This window comes from Equus quagga, chromosome 17 (genome assembly GCF_021613505.1).
Source record: "Equus quagga isolate Etosha38 chromosome 17, UCLA_HA_Equagga_1.0, whole genome shotgun sequence".
NCBI lineage: Eukaryota > Metazoa > Chordata > Mammalia > Perissodactyla > Equidae > Equus > Equus quagga.
The window spans coordinates 986,055-1,001,701 of NC_060283.1; the positions used below are offsets into that span (position 1 = coordinate 986,055).

The 15,647-nt window shown below is 65.4% G+C and overlaps 2 protein-coding genes across 6 annotated transcripts; both read right to left on the reverse strand.

The window, feature by feature from the left end:
• Positions 1–894: 894 nt before the first annotated feature.
• On the reverse strand, positions 895–7,063 carry CRACR2B (calcium release activated channel regulator 2B). 4 transcript variants are annotated; one of them, XM_046642748.1, is made up of 11 exons: positions 6,982–7,060; positions 6,434–6,519; positions 4,139–4,329; positions 3,948–4,059; positions 3,344–3,518; positions 2,741–2,887; positions 2,507–2,597; positions 2,259–2,351; positions 1,903–2,069; positions 1,598–1,669; positions 895–1,341 (listed from the first exon to the last, which is right to left on the reverse strand). In XM_046642748.1, the coding sequence occupies exons 3-11, from the start codon at positions 4,301–4,303 to the stop codon at positions 1,167–1,169; spliced, it is 1,197 nt and encodes a 398-aa protein (XP_046498704.1). In that variant the 5' UTR covers positions 4,304–4,329; positions 6,434–6,519; positions 6,982–7,060; the 3' UTR covers positions 895–1,166. The 4 variants fall into 4 exon arrangements, with proteins under 4 accessions (XP_046498704.1, XP_046498705.1, XP_046498706.1 ...); XM_046642749.1 differs by having other exon boundaries at positions 6,434–6,514; positions 6,982–7,000; XM_046642751.1 differs by having other exon boundaries at positions 1,261–1,391; positions 6,982–7,063.
• A 423-nt stretch (positions 7,064–7,486) lies between these two features.
• PNPLA2 (patatin like phospholipase domain containing 2) lies at positions 7,487–13,462 on the reverse strand. 2 transcript variants are annotated; one of them, XM_046644746.1, is made up of 10 exons: positions 13,231–13,462; positions 12,428–12,752; positions 10,414–10,646; positions 10,265–10,330; positions 9,693–9,902; positions 9,330–9,390; positions 8,982–9,158; positions 8,692–8,824; positions 8,363–8,485; positions 7,487–7,701 (listed from the first exon to the last, which is right to left on the reverse strand). In XM_046644746.1, the coding sequence occupies exons 2-10, from the start codon at positions 12,612–12,614 to the stop codon at positions 7,554–7,556; spliced, it is 1,338 nt and encodes a 445-aa protein (XP_046500702.1). In that variant the 5' UTR covers positions 12,615–12,752; positions 13,231–13,462; the 3' UTR covers positions 7,487–7,553. The 2 variants fall into 2 exon arrangements, with proteins under 2 accessions (XP_046500702.1, XP_046500701.1); XM_046644745.1 differs by having other exon boundaries at positions 7,487–8,263; positions 13,231–13,461.
• Between the last annotated feature and the right edge of the window lie 2,185 nt (positions 13,463–15,647).

The following is a 15,647-nucleotide window of genomic DNA, read 5'->3' on the forward strand; positions in this document are numbered from 1 at the left end:
CGGGAGGCGGCGGCCAACCCGGCAGAGACGCTGGACTGTGTCCAAGACCGCGCCCACCCCGGCGCAACTCCCCTCTCTCTTCCCCAACCCAGGAACCACCGGAGGCTACAGGGGTCGGCAGAACAGATGCCGGCCTGGGGTGAGGATCTGGACGAGCAGTCAGATGCAGGAGGAGGGCCTCTCTGGTGCAGTGTGGAGGGGACCCTAGGGTCCCTGCGAGAGGGAGTCCAGTCTGGAGGGCATCGGGCCTGGGAGTGGGGGAAGGGATGAGGGAGAAAGAGCAGAGCCTGCTGATCAGCTGGACTGGGAAGCTGAGAGTGGGAGTAAGGAGTCAGAGGGACTCCTAGCCCACCAGGCTCATCCCCAGCCAGACGGGGGGGCCGTCTGAGTCTGCAGGATCAGTTGGAGCATCTCTCCTTGGACAGTGGGCAGCAGTGGTCCCCAGCTCCCTGCCTGTGGCTCCAGTGGGCAGCTCCCCCAGGTGGGGTGGAAGGGCATGGGAGCCAGCTTCAGGCCCACCCCAGGAGGCTCCTCTCAGGACCACCAGACTCCAGGGACTGAGCTGGCCCCCCCAGGGCTGTGCAAGGACTGGAATGGGGAGAGAGGAGCCGACGGAGGCCAGGAGTGGGCAGGAGACCCTGCCTGGGCCTTCCTGGCGAGACCATCGGCCTCAGTCCCCTCCTCATCCTTGCAGAGGGCCCCTGAGGCTTCAACTTTGATGGATGGTGAGGGCTTGGGGGCAGGAAGGGAGACACCCACAGCACCAGCACCACGGGGCTGTGGACCTGTACCACGCATGTACCACGCACATGCCACATGTGTACCATGGACGCTTCATGCATGTACCACGCAAGTGCTGTGGCTCCCGCACACAGGAGGCTGAGGCAGCCACAGTGCAGTCAGTGGACTTTATTTGGAGGAGGGGGTTTTTCTGCTGGACAGACATAGGTTTGATGGGATGGGGACAGTGGGACAGGATGAGGACAAGCATGGGGGCACATGAGACCCTGACCACCCCTGGGGTTAGTTCCTTCATGCCTGCAGGCAGGCAGGCCAGGCAGTCCACTGGGTAGAGCCCACATCCTGGATGGGCAGGCCCCAGCCATGACGAGTCACCTTCAAGGGGCAGCTCCTCCAGTAACGCCCAATGAGTCACTCTGGGCTGGTCAGCGGGCGCTGGGAAGGTGGCCAGAGCCACGTCTAGGGGGGCGAGCCCAGCAGCAGCAGCAACAGCAGGTCGGCCCTGGCAGGCGGGCCGTGGCCAGAGCCTTCCTGCGGCCACTGCCCAGCCGCCTGGCCTCACAGGCATCTCTCTCGTCTCGTAGCCGCGTGTTCAGCTCCCTGGGGAAGAGGAGTCCAAGGGCTCTGAGAGGCCTCAAGGGGCAGCATTCCTGGGTGGGGAACGTGGGGGCTCTGGTTCTCCTTCAGACCAGAAGAGAGGTATCTGTCTGGGGCTACAGTATGAGGATGGAGGGCAGACTCAAGGAAGGACTTCCTCGAAGTGGGATGGGGCGATGGTCAGGAATGTCTGGGAGCTAGGAGCTCCCTAGCTGAGATGCGCTGAGCCCCTTCCCCCCTGGCCTGAGCCTGACCGCACCTGAGGAGCTCCAGTTGCCTTAGGAGGCTGTGCTTCTCTTTCTGCATGTTCCTTGAGACCACGACCATGTCTCTGCGGGAGGTAGGTGGTGACCTGGATGCAAGGGAGGCTCCCTCGGGTGCCCCATGACCCCCAGATGACCCTACCCCACGCAGACCCTGAGGGCGGGCCGAGACATGGGACGGGCATGGAAGCGGCCCAGACCTGAACCCCAAGTGCGACCCCGACTCCGCCACGCCCCCCGGCTCCACCCCCTCCCCGGGACCCGCCCCTGAGGGCCCACCCCAGCCCCGCCCTCCGGGCACCGTTGGGTTTGCTCCTGGCGACTCTGCACATCGCCCTCCAGTCTGCGGAGCTGCTCCTGCGCCCCCTCCAGCTGGGTGCGCAGCGCCTCGTTGGCCCGCCACAGCTGGGCGTTCTGCTCCTGCGCCTCCAGCTGCTCGGTGGCCCAGGCCTGCAGCTGCTGTTCCAACTGGATAGGTGTGGGGGGATCGAGGCTAAAGAGGACCTTTCCTCTTCCCCGGGCTGCTGCGTTTGCCCCTGATCCCCAACAATTTCGGAGCTGGGGACATTGAGGCCCAGGGGACCTCAAGGATAAAGGGAGTGCACGCGTGACGGTGGGGATGGGGTCGTGGGCTGGGGCGGGCCGGCGGCCGCTCACCTCCCGCTGCCGCAGGCCCGCGCGTTCCAGTTCCTGCTCGCGGCTCTGCAGCTCTAGCTCCAGGCGGCCTCTCTGCTCCTCCCGGGGGAGATCCTGGGACGCGCGAGGGGCACCTGAGCCTCCGCCAGCTCCGGAGGGTCAGGGGCGGGGGATGGGACCAGGGTGGGACCAATTCGGAGAAGGCGGAGCCAGGGAGACACGCGCGACTGCGATTGGGCTGCGCGCGGGGGGCGGGGCCGCGCGCCCACCTGACTCCGCAGGCGCCGGCTCTGCTCGCGAAGCTGCTGCTCCATCTCCTCGTACAGACAGCGCACCTCTCTCTCGTGCTCGCTTTCCCGCCTTCAGGAGACCGGGGCCGGGGGGAGGGCGGGGGAAGACAGCGGCTTAGAACCTGCCGGTACTACAGGCCCTAGCCCCGCCTCCGCCGTCTCCCGGGGCCTCCCACCCGGCCCCCAGGCCCCGTCCCGGCCCCTGGCCCTCACCGCCGCAGCGCCTGCTCCAGGCCGTCCCGCTCTCGAGCTGCCTCTTCCAGGCAGGCCGACGCGCGCATCAGAACATCCTCGAAGGCGCCCAGCAGCTCGGGTCGCTCGCGCTGCAGCCGGGTCCAGAGCGTCCGCACCGCCCACTGCCTGGAGGGAGCGGGCAGGGGCTAAAGCAGAAGTGAGGGTTCCCTACCCCACCCCGAAGGGTAAGCCTCAGGAGACTCCTGCAGTCCTGGACAAGCCAGGAGCCTTTGCTGCATGCAAGGCATCTCTCTCGTGGTGCTTCCGCCCCTGCTGGGGTTTGTGCGCGCGCGGGGCAGCCAGGTGTCGTGTGTATCCGGGGCTATGCCCGTTTGTACGTGGCCATGTGCCGGGTGCCGCCCCTCCTCCCCGCAGCCCTGACTGCTGCCTCCTGAAATGCAAATTCTGCGGGAAATCACGCCCGGCTCCTCCCAGGTAGTCGCAGCTGAGAGGGAACGACTGGGCCAGACTTGGCCTAGGGACCCTGCGCAGGAGCAGACAGCTGGCGACGTGGACAGGCAGCGTGCAGAGGGAGACAGATAACAGACGAAGGAACTGGGAGCGGGGCCAGCACAGACTCACTCGCCCAGGACCCGGGCCACCCCCAGCTGCTGCAGCTCAGCCCAGAATCTCTCCTCCTCCTCGTCCTCCAGAGAGCCCTCGGTGCCTTGCACTTCTGACCAGCCAGACTCAAAGGTTTCTTCGGGAGCCATGGTGGGCTGTGCACCCTGAGCCGACTCCACCCCCACGAACTTCCCTGCAGGCGTGGGAGGGAGAGATTAGGAGGGCTGTTGGTTACCCAGCTCGCCCCCATCCCCCCACAAACATATCCTGCCCTTTCTCTGAGCCCAGTTTCCTGTTTTTCTTCCTTATTCTGGTCCGATTCTTGGCCTGGGAATGGGAGGTGGCAGCCGGGCTCCGGCCAGAATGAGGCATGCCTGGCTCCCAGCCCCATCTGGGTTTGGCACAGGAGAGCAGGTGGGGAAGCAGGAGGGTCAACTCCCCACAAGCCACAGCAGCTGAGGGGCTCCCCGTGGCGCCTGTGAGTACAGACCCAGGTGATGGAGTGGCGCAGGCTGCCATCTGTGTGGGCTGTGAGCCTCACGGTGTCCCACATGCACCGGTGGAGGGTCTCAGGGGTGGGGTGGTGCAGGGCGGCAGAGGGGGGCTCAGGGGCCAGGCTCACCCAGGCCAAGGCAGAACTCCCGAGCGGTGAGGAAGCCTGTGCGGGCCTGGTCCAGACTTTCAAACACAGCCTCTAGCTGTTCGGGCGTGAGCGGCAGGTCGCTCTGCAGGCCCTGGCCGGGCAAGGATGGCAGGGCTGAGTAGCCGAGGTCAGTCCCTGGCCAGAGCAGTCTCTGGGGGTGGAGGACTCACCTGCAGGTCATTCCGGGTGATGAAGCCCTTGGCTTCCTTGTCACATAGCAGAAACAGCTCCTGGGCCTGCTGCAGCATCTCTGCCTGTGGCTCCACGGAACCTCCCTCTTCCTCTCCCTCCTCCTCCTGGGCCTCCCCAGCCCCGGGCTTCCCAGGGCTGGCCATGGAGTTGGGGTCTCGGCCGTGGGGTGCTGTGAAGCCAAGGAGGAATCAGGGCCTGAGCGGAGCTCAGAAAGAGAGAGGGGAAGGGAAAGCAGCGAGAGGGTGAGATGTGAGGGTGTCTGAGGGCTGAGCTGGGCAGTGCAGAGCCAGGAATGAGCAGACCTGCACCAGGATGGAAGGTGGCAGAAGGCAGGGCGGAGGTCCAGAGAGGAGGGGCAGCTGGGGATGGTATGGCCCGCATGGGGGTAGTGCTGCAGGCACAGGTGTCACCATGGGGTGATGCAGGCTCAGGGCCTGTGGGGGCTGCCCAGGATGCTAGAGGCTGGGACCCAGGAGGGAGCCAGTGCAGGAGAGGATGAATGTGCGAAGGGGGCAATCTGAGTTAGAGGAATAGCTGTAAAAGACCTCGTGATGGACAATGAGGATGAGGGGGCTCCTGGCAGCTGAGGGGAGAGGGCTTGGGTGAGGGAGTGGTCCACGGGGGAGGAGCTGAGCAGGTCCTGGAGTTGGGGACCTGGCGACCCATGCTGCCCAGGCTGGGCCGCTAGGAGCACTTAGCCAATTCCAGCTAAGTCCTCAGCCTTAGAGTCTGGGCCTCAGCGGCTCTCACCTTCAACTACCTGGCAGGCGAGGGACGCTCCTCCCCCTCCACCTCCCCACCCCCACAACCCCTCCCACCGGGCCCCTGGCCCCAGGAGTGCAGGTGCAGGGTCCAGCTCTTGGAAAGGCCCTTGTCAGGCTTAACAGCCACTCCCGCTAGCACTAGAGCCCCTCCCCTCCACCAGACTAACCCCCTCCAAGTCCCGGAACCTCCTCGTGGCCTCCCTTCCCGCCGGGGTGCCCCGCCCCCTAATCAGAGCCACCTGTCCTTCCCACAGTGCCCTGGCCCGGGATTTCCCAGAGCTAACCCCCAGCGCCGCGACACCCTCACACACACCTGGGACTCTGGGGTCCTCTCCTCTCAGTCCAGGACTGTTATTCCCTCCCCACCAGTACTGGGGGGTGGGGCAGATCTCCTAAGAGAGCACCTCTGAAGAAGGGCGAGAGGGGATGCCCAAGCCAGAGTCATCTCCCCCCCTCATGCTGTCCTTTCACCCGGGCGGCTGCGCCGCGCCACTGGCGGCTGGCGGGCTCCACCGGAGCCGAGGTCCATCCCGGCCGGAAGCTGCGCTGCCGCCGGGCCCGGGAGCAGAGAGGAAGGGCCGCCGGGCCGGTGAGCCGCCCCGTCGAGGGCCCTGGGGGCCGAGCCCGCCCCTGCCCCGCCGCCGCGTGCCCCGAGGGGCCCCGGAGTCCCCGACCGAGACGCGCGCGGGGCTCGGCGTGCCCTGCGGCGGGCGGGAGGGCCGGGGCCGCGGGCGGCGGACCCGCGAGGCGCCTACCTGCGAGTTGTGCCGCTGCACCTGCCGCACGCACGGCCGCTCCTCCCGGAAAGGCGGCGGGCCGGGGGCGCGTGCAGGAGCGGTTCTCGCTGCCCTGCAGGCACCGAGCCCCCGGCGTGGGCCGGCCCCGGGCGGAGCCGCGGCTGCTGCTGTCACCGTGTCCCCGCCTCTCGGCGCTGCCGGGGCGGCCAGCTCTGGCCCCACACCCGCCTGGCCCCCCGACCCCGAGGCCCGAGTCTCTCTCCTGGCAGAGCCCAAGCGCACGATGGGGCAGAGATGACCCCGGGGAACGGGGGACCCTTCCTGAGCAGGGCCACAGCAAAGAGGGGTGCTGTCCTGAGGATCCGGATTTAAGGCGCCAAAAAGTGTGTGTAGGAAAAAGCCAAGCAGGAAATAGACCAAAATATTTTTAGTGGTTCTCTCTGAGTGGGGTGACTTTACTTTCTTCCTTATCCTTTTCCCGTTTGGATTTTTCCCATTTTAAAATAATAAACATGTAATATACTAGAAAATGGTATTTAATTAAATCAACAGCATAAATGCCTGTGCACCTGTGAGGTGAGTGAGTGGGGGAGGCAGGAGGTCCTCACCTCGCAGGCCCCCCCAGCAGTCCTTCGGGGGCACAGCCCCGATGGTTCCACCGGGGAAGGCCTGTGTGTGACCTTCCTGTTGGGGGAGAAAATCCTACCCTCTTCCCAAGGGTCCCTCTTCCCACGGGTCCCGCTTCCCAGCTCAGCCTGGCCCCTGCACCCACCTGGAGGGGCTGGCCTCACAGTGCCACCTCGGCAGCGCTGGGGACTGGAAACCTCTGCCTTTCCAGGGGCCTGGGATCCTGCTGAACTAGAACAGGTCGGGCCTATAGGACAAGACCTTGAGACGGCGAGGGGGGGCGGCCCCTGGCACACAAACACCTGGGACCTGCCCAGCCGGCTCTCCCAGTCCTGCAGTCCCACTACCACCGTTATTGTTGGCTGGGGGCTGCCCCATGCCTTGGAGGGAGGAGGCAGGTGGGGGCTGAACCGGGCAGGATTAAGAGCTCCAGACAGCCAGGCAAGTGCCCAGCTCCACACCAGCACCCCTCACCCCATGGGCCCTTGTGGTCACCAAAGAGGGCTGGCCAGATCCCCTCAGACTGCCCAGGGTAGAGGACGCTTTCGGGAAACCACGTCTCCCCCAGAACAAGGTGCAGCCCCCTTTAGCTCAGACCTCGCCCCGCCTAACATTCCAGACCTCTCCTGTGTATTGGCAGGAGGCTGGGTACCCTGTGGAGGGGAAAGGGACAGAGGAACAAGGTGTGCGCACCTGGCCAGTGAGGTTTGTGATGACAAGTGGAGACCTGAACCTCCCAGAGCCTTGGGCGAAATGTCCAAAGTGGAGCGGGCCCCCGAGGCTCCCAGGTCCCCAGTGCTCAGCTGAGCAGCCTCACCCTCTGCAGCTGTCCAACCCTGAACTCGGCCCCACGCCCCCTGTGTCACCATGGAGTGGAGGTGCAGACGCCACCTTCGGTAAATATTTCTTAGCTTTTATTTATCCAGGAGCTTGGTTCCCAAATATTTCCGCTGGCCATTGGAAAGCTGTGCCCAAGGGTCAGCCAGCAGGCCTCAGGGCAAAGCAAGGGACAAATGTATGCTCCCGGCCAGAGGAGTGGGCTGGAAGCGGGAGACCCAAGGGCGCTTTTAGGGGAGAGCCCCAGGCCCAGAATGCCAGGCTCATGGAGCCGACCTGGGAAGACCTGTCCCGAAGCTATAGAGACACACTGGTCAGCAGAGAGGGTGTTGGGAGAAGGGAGTCACATACAAGCCAAGGAGACGGGTGAGCTGTCGCATTTATTACATCTGCTTGGGCGAAAATAAATAATTCTTCACACACATTCTTCAGCAAAACATGAAAAATGCGGAGGGAGGAGCAGGCGCAAAGTCCTCAGGAGTAATACTGCGCTGACGGGTGGGGGCCTCGGGCAGGGTTCGCAGGTCCAGGAGACCCCAGGTGCCGGCCCTGCCCTCCCCAGCCCTTGGGTGGGGCCTGGGAGGAAGAGATTAAGGCACAGGTGAGGGGGCGTCTGCCCCCGCGAGGGGAGGAATACTGGCACCTCTCCCTCCTCAGTGCAGCACGTGAGTGGTTGGTGGAGGGGTTGACAGCCAAGCCCCCTTCTCCTTATTCCGCAGGGGGTATGAAGAAAGGTGGGGAAGGGGGATCTCAGCCGGCCCAAGGGCCCCGCCTCACGGGGCAGGGAGGCTGGGGGGCCCAGCCCTCAGCACCGGGACCCCAGGGGGCTGGGGAAGGACAGAGCAGGGGCGCTCAGCAAGGGGGCGAGCTGGGCGGGAGCTGCGGGGGCGCAGGGGCAGGCTCCGCAGGGGCAGGCTCCGCAGGGGCGCGCATGCGCAGGGCATCCGGCGGGAAGGCCACGTTGGTGCAGAAGAGACCCAGCAACAGCTGGCGCTGGCACTCCTCCCACTTGGCCAGCGCGTCCCCTAGCGAGAGGCTGTTGCGCATCCAGCTGGGCAGCACCTCGCTGTAAGCGGCGTAGGACAGCGGCACAGAGGGCAGCGACCGGGCGCGGCGCAGCTCCACCTGCTCTGACAGCCTGCGGGCGGGGAGGGGCCGAGGGAGGGAGGGAGGGAGGGCCTTAGTGGGGGCCACGGAGGCTGCGGGCTCCCGGCGGACACGACAGTCAGGGGCTCACCTGGAGGGCAGGTGGCTGCCGAGCTTCCTTTTGGCGCGCATCACCAGGTACTGGCAGATGCTGCCTGTCTGCTCCTTCATCCACCGGATGTCCTCAGGGACATAGGGCAGCCACTCCAGCAAGCTAGGGTGAAGGTGGGAGGCATGGCCTCAGGGACTATGCCTGGGCCCTCACGACCACCCCCCAACCCCCCGCACCCGACCCCAGTCTGTGCCCCGGCTTCTGGTACCCCTGACCCGGCATCTCCGCAGCGCCCCCAACCAGCTGCCTCTTCCCCCGGGTGCCCGCCACTCTTGGATGATCCTTGCGCCCCCCAGCCCCCGCCGCACCGGATGGTGAAGGACACGGCGCTCTCCAGCGGCAGAGTGTAGGGCACCATCATGGCCGTGGCCAGACGCACAGGCAGCATGTTGGAGAACGTGGTCAGCAGGTCCTTGGGCTCCATGCAGGCCTCCAGCAGGGCTGCAGGTGGGGCGCAGGAGGGCAGTTAGCAGCCGGGTGGGGAGGCAGAGGCCAGGACCACTCTGCTCCTCATCCTCCGGCTTCCCCGCAGGCCAGGTACCACCCTCCTCTCCCCACTCCCTCCCTCTCCCCCTCCCTCTTCGCCACCCCCTCGCACCCTCATTGAGCCGAGCAGGCAGATGCTCCAGGATGTGATCCTCCCCGGGCAGCTGCAAGTGGCCGTCCACTCGAGCCCTCTCCGTGGCCGCCTCAGCCACCTCGGCGTCCTCGTCCTTGGGGTCATGGGGGCTGGCGGGGGGCAGCGCCTGCAGCGGGTTGGGCTGATTCAGGAGGCCTGGGTAGGGAGGACGTAACACGCGATCAGCGCGGCCGCGGTCCGGCCGGCCGGCAGGGGGCAGTAGTGCAGAGCCGTCTGCCAGCCCAGCCCACCCGCCTGGCCGAAGGGGCCCGACAAAAGCGCTCCCAGCTCCCAGCTCCCTGCTCCCCGGCGGGGCGGCGTCCGCACCATTCCGCCGCAGGAAGCGCAGGCCGTCCCTGTAGCCTTGCTTGCACATCTCTCGCAGCACCTGAGGCAGAGGGATGGATAAATTGGAGCAAGGGAGCCAGACATGCCCTGCTCTGCCCCTCTAGAGTCCCCGCTCGGCACGACCAAGCTACCTTGGATCCAGGACAAGATCAAAGCTGGACAGAGGCTGGACAGACTGCCCCCGAGTGGAGAGGTTGTGCAGGACACAGCACTCTCGCCCAGCCCTCAGAAGAGGACACCTTGACCACCTCACCCTCACTGTGGTCACTCAGGAGTGCTCATCCAGGCAGCTTCCTCCCCCAGGACACAGCGAGGAGAGGCTGTGCAGGCCATGGGGCTCACCATGGGCTCGGGCGGGAACAGGGCCTTGGAGAGGCGGTAGAGGTTGCGCAGGTTGAACTGGATGCTGGTGTTGGTGACCCGGAGCTCATGGATGTTGGTGGAGCTGTCCTGCGGGCAGATGTCACTCTCGCCTGAGAAGGGGGACACCGTGATGGTGTTCTTGAGCTCGTAGAGTGGCAGGTTGTCTGAGATGCCGCCATCCACGTAGCGCTGCGGCAGGAACCCACAGCCACGCGGTGAGGGGCCTGCAGGGTGAGCAGGCTGCCCCACCGGGCCACCACAGACCCTACCCAGTGGCTATTTCATTTGGGCCCTTCACCCACTGGGCATTGGCCATGGGCTGCCGGGCCACTAAGCAGATGGCCAGGAGTGGCAGGGGGAGGGGAGGCAGCCACAGGAAGTGTGTGTCTCCACAGGCAGTCCTGGCTCTTGAGTAACCCTGGGGGAAGTGGGGCAACAGGCAGTGGCAGGAGTGAGGGGCAGTCGTGGGGGCACAGATGGCCTCCCCCGCAGCATTCCACACAGTAGCTGATTTGTCACCCAAGAAGATGTCCGGGGCGGGGGGTACTTACTACGCCCTGGAGGGAGGGCGGGATGAGGCCACAGTACACAGGAATGAAGGTGCTGCAGACGTTGGCCTGCCGGCAGGGCAGAGAGAAAACAGTGAACAGGGGCCTCGGGGCTCGTACTGCGCCCCCAATGCAGCCCCACTAGGGCCCACCTGGATGAGCTCATCCTTGGAGTTGAAGTGGGATATAATGACGTTCTCGCCATCTGAGACGCGGGTCAGGGAGATGCCCAGGCGCCCACTGGCCCGCTCATGGGCATCAGCAGGCAGAGTCCTCAGCAGGCAGCCACGAATGGTCTTCACCAGGTTGAAGGAGGGGTGCAGAGGACCCAAGAACCGCTTCCGGGCCTCCTTAGACACCTCGATGATGTTGGCACCAGCCTCGCCTGGGGCAGCAGGGCCAAGAGACAGGGGCTGGCACTCCTGGGCTCAGCACACCTGCTATGGTTCCATGCCCAAGATTCCCCCGCACCCAGACCTGGTGCCCGCCCATCTACCCTAGAGGACTCCGTGTCCACCATGGGACCCAGCCCACAAGTGAGACTCTTGCCACCGGCCCCTGGGAGGGCAGACAGCTGGGGCCAGAGCCTGCCCTCTGCCCAGTATTTCCCAACTGCCTGCCCTGATCCATGAGTCACTGGGCCTGGTGTGGTGTGGCACCCAGCCCGGGAACCGGGGGAGACAGAGGCTCAACTCTGACCAGCCTACGTTTTCACCCACTTGGCCAGATCCAGACCCACAGAGCCCAGTGCAACCCAGGGGTCTCAGAGGCCAGGAGACATGAGGTTGGAAATAGTGGGGCCCCACCACTCCTGAGAAAGTGCAACTGTGTCCCACTGCAGCCAAGAGCAGGCAACCCTCCAACAGCCCCTTTGGGGGCCCCTGGGCACTGGCCTAGAACAAAGCCAGAGAGAGAGCAGGCCTAGGAGTGATCAGGGAGCAGGAGGGCCTTGGGGAGGAGCTGAGGACCGTGCCCTCCTCCAGGACCATCACCTGGGTCATGAGAACGGCAGTGAGGGGCGAGCATCTGCACTCTGTGGGGGCTCCAGCTGCTCAAGACTGCTCGTGAGAAAGAGGCTTCTTGGGAGTGTGGTTGGGGGAGTGCTGTGGGAGCCATGTTTTCAACTAGTTGCCAGGGACCTAGGTGTGTCCTGAGGCCAGCATGGGGGTTTGAGAGGAGCTGGCCTGAGGCCTCCATGAGTGGGAGGGGCAGGGCCACAGTGGGAACCCTCAAGTCCCAGGAATGTAGAGCTATGCTCCTTCCAGCCCACCCCCCTCAGGGCAAAGGTCATTGGAAGGGGGCAGGAGAGAACTGTGGACAGGCTCCTGCCGACAGGGCCTTCAAGAACCTGATGACCCCTCTGTCACTTTGGCTGCCCTAGTAGGCTGGGGGCTGGGCAACATTCACAGAACTCCTGAAGTACTTGGTGTGCTATAAGCACCATGGGACTGCAGCAGGAAGTGTGTGGGAGTAGGGGAGGCCATCCCAGCACACACAGACTCCTGCACTCCTGACCCCACTGGGTACCCCGCTGGAGAGTCCAGAAGCACCTCCCACTCCATGGAGTGAGCCAAAAACGGTTGGCCACAGTTGGGGACCTAGGCCCACATTGGGCCTTGTGCAAGGCAGAAGGGGGCGCGAGAGAGCTGGCCATGCCCAGGCCTGACGTGCGGGGCTCCTCCTCCAGGGGCCCTTGGGAGGTACCAGGCCACGGTGCCCAATGCGCTCTTCAGAGGCCACCCTATGCTAGGCCCGGGGCTCCAGGACGCAGTGACCGCTGGCACCCAGTCCGATGCCCGATGCCGGGGCCGAGGGAGGCGGCGTAGGCCCCTCCCCTGCCTCTCACAATCCCGCCCACGGATTACTTTCTATTTCCAATGACAGCTTTCACTGCACCTGCCCGCCCTGAAAGTTTTGCGCCCAGAGGCGGGCCCAGAAGCCCGCCGGGCTCTACCCCAATCCCTGGGCACCGTCCCAGCAAAACAAACCTGGCCCCGCCCCCCGATCGGCGCCCAGGATGGGGAACCTCGGCCTGGGCAGAGACGTCTCCCCACGGCACCCGTGGCACCCACGGCACCGGCGGCCCGGCCAGCCTCCCTGTGCGAAGGGATGGGGGCGCTCTAAGCTCACGAAGAGCATCCGCCCGGCCCCGCCTACCCCGCTCACCCAGGCAGACCCCGGTGACCAGCGCCGTGGCGGTGAGCGCCCCGGCCGAGGCGCCGTAGATGTGCGTGGCGTTGGCCACCAGGAAGGGCGCGTGCTCGCGGAGGCAGGAGGCCACGCCGATGTGGTAGACGCCGAGGAAGCCGCAGCCGGCGAACGAGATGTTCCATGTCGCCTCCTTGGGGAACATCGCGGCGGCCGCCGGGCTCCGGGGCTCCGCGGCCGGCCGGCCTCGTGTACACCGCGCGTTCGCCGCTCGCTCTGGAGCTGGACGCGGCCGGTCCCTCGGTCACTCTGGCTCGGGGTCTCCCCCTGTGAGGCGGCGACACTGCGCAGGGCGGGGACGGAGGCGGTGTTTTTAGTGGGGGTGGGCGGGGGCGAAGCGGGTGGGGCGGGGCCGGCACGCGCGGCCCAATCGTGGGCAAGGGGAACGGCCGCGCCTTCGGGGCGGGCCCTGGAGCCCCGCCCACTCCCGGGTGCCTTCCGCGGCCCTGAGACCCCGCCCCTGGACCCGGAGTCCCACCCCGGGCCTGGGATCTCAGCCCCGAGACCCCACCCCAGGCACCGACACCCCGCCCCTGCCCAATGGTCCAATGAAACGACGCCCCCGGACCTGACACCCCGTCCCTGGACCTGGAGCCCCGGCCTTGGCCCCAGAGGCCCACACTGGCCCCGGGACCCCACTCCCCCCGGAGGTCCACCCTGGCCCAAGACCTGGTCCTCGGCTCCGAGACCACCCGAGGGGAGGGCCCTGGTGTCTGGGCAACCGCCGCCCCTTCCCTCGGGGGTCCGCCTACAATACTGACCTGGGACACTGAGGAGCCCCCCCGAGTCAGGGACCCCCAGGATCCACCGACTTGTCCACAGCCTGATCCACAGACATCCGCGGCGATGCGAATCACACACCCGCACGACTTCAGAGCCAGCGCCTGCCGCAGACCCACACCTGACATCGGGCCCCAGCCCTGCCCTCCGCGGCCCCCCTTCCTGGGCACTAACCCGGGTCCCACCAGCGTCCGACGCGGGCTCCTCAGGCTGTGGGGTCTACCTGGATTTGACTCGGGCCCTGCCCGCCCCCGCTAATTGCCCCAGCGGGTGGAGCACTCCGGGTGACGTCACCCTCCCGCCCCTCTTCCGCATTTTTCTCCTGGAGTGTGTGGTGCAGGCCCCGCCTGGCTTGGATCCAGGAGCCAGCCCTGCACCTCACCCCACCTCGCAAACAAGGGGTTGATCTATGCTGAGGTGGTGGGGAGGCGGTGTGCGTGTCTCCCCAGGAACACTCACTCCTAGGCAGGAGATCAGCTCAGGACCCAGCTAGTGCCAGGGCTTCGAGCCTCTGGGCTGAGGCTTGGGACTGCCCCCCAACCAGGCCCAGGCCGAGAAGCCAGAGCAGGGCCTCCCCAGAACACAGCCACCTTGGGTCATGCTGTCCAGCCCTCAACCTCTGTGCTCCCTCCCACCATAGTTAGCACCGACAGTGTGTCTGGCATGTGGACCAGCACAGGGTAGCACACTGAGTAGGGTCGACGCAGACCCAGCCCTACAGGGGGCAGGGGACAGACATTGTTTACACAGCTCAAAATGAGGACCGAGAGGGGTGACAGGGTATCTGGGCACAGAGTTCACCAGGAAGGGCACAAGGCTGCCCAGGCTGCCCAAGGGCACATGCAAAGGGCCCCGGGTGGGAGGAGTGAGAGGAGAGGGGAGCCCTGGCCTGGGCACTGGGAGAGGGGAAAGCAGGGATGGGGAGCTGACCGAATTTGACCTACAAAGACTTGTCGTTCTCTCTGCACATGGGACCCCATCCCATGGAAGTGTGGCTGGAGGTACAGCACAGAGAGGTGTGGCCCCATCAGGACCATCAGGGCCCCCAGTGACTGAGCCCTTGGGGATGCTGCTGGACGCAGCAGGGGCGAGAAGTGCCTCACAGTGAGAATTGGGCAAAACTCAAGGCTGGCCGGGAAAGTCTGGGGGTCACTGGGATGACAACTGAGAGGGAAGCTGGGCAGGGCGGCCTGAGCCAGAGACCCAAGAAGGTCCTCCCCCGGACCAGCTCCAAGGAGAGGCCAGCGTCCAAGCCCTCTCTGCTTTGTTTTTTTTCCTTTTTCTCCCCAAAGCCCCCCGGTACATAGCTGTGTATTTTTAATTGTGGGTTCTTCTAGTTGGAGACTGTGGGACACCACCTCCGCATGGCTTGATGAGCGGTGCCATGTCCGCGCCCAGGATTTGAACTGGCAGAACCCTGGGCTGCTGAAGCAGAGGGCGCGAACTTAACCGCTCCACCACAGGGCTGGCACCGCTTCTGAGGGGCCATGGGGCCTTGGAGGGTGGCACTGCCCCAGTGCAGGGAGACCTCTACCCCCATTTCCACACCCGAGTTGAACTGTTTTGGGTACATTCCCTCCCTCCAGGCCCCTGGGACCATCAGCTCTGGAGCCAGGAACAGGGCAGCCCTTCCCGGAATCCTGGCTGGGGGTGGGAGGTGGGCCCCGCTCCTCTTGGTCAGCATGGAGAAGCCCTGAGGTCTGCTGCGTGATTCTGCCAGGTGGGTGTCTTGGCCCCTCTCCCGTGGTATCTTCCAGCCCACACACAGCCCTTCTCTTCAGGGTCTGAGGTTGGGATTCTGAGCTCTGCCCCTGGACCCTGGGTCCACTCCTCTAGGGAGCTCTCTCCCGCAGCCTGGGGCCATGGCCCGTGTCCAGTTGCGTCCACAGCCCCACCCCTCACCGCCCCCTGCAGCACATACTGCTAGACCTCTGAAGTGGTCCTCACTTCTCTTGGCTCCATGTCCCACCCACCACCCACCTGGTGGATTCTAGCCCCTCCACACCACTCTGGATAACCAGAGGGTCTCAGGACTTCCTTCCATCACAGCTGTGCACTGTCCCCAGCCTCTTCCTCCAGGTCTCGGATCCTCACGGAGGGAGCCTCCTCCGCCCCAGCTGTCTAGTGCTGTATTGGTTACTTTCTCCACAAAACTACGGCCCACAGGGGCAGGTCCTTCTTCAGTGCTGTGGCCTTGCACACAGTAGGTACACACCACACCGCCACCAGTTGCCAACCCACGGCCTCCAGACGGGGAAGCAGTGTCTTCTAGGTGGCCTGGCATTGGTGGGCAGAGGGAAGGCCTCTGCCCTCTCCCCCACATTCCAGGATAGAGCCTGGTGAGAGGGCCACGGGCAGGCCCACCCCAGAAAGACTTAGTGAGCACACGGCCCAATGT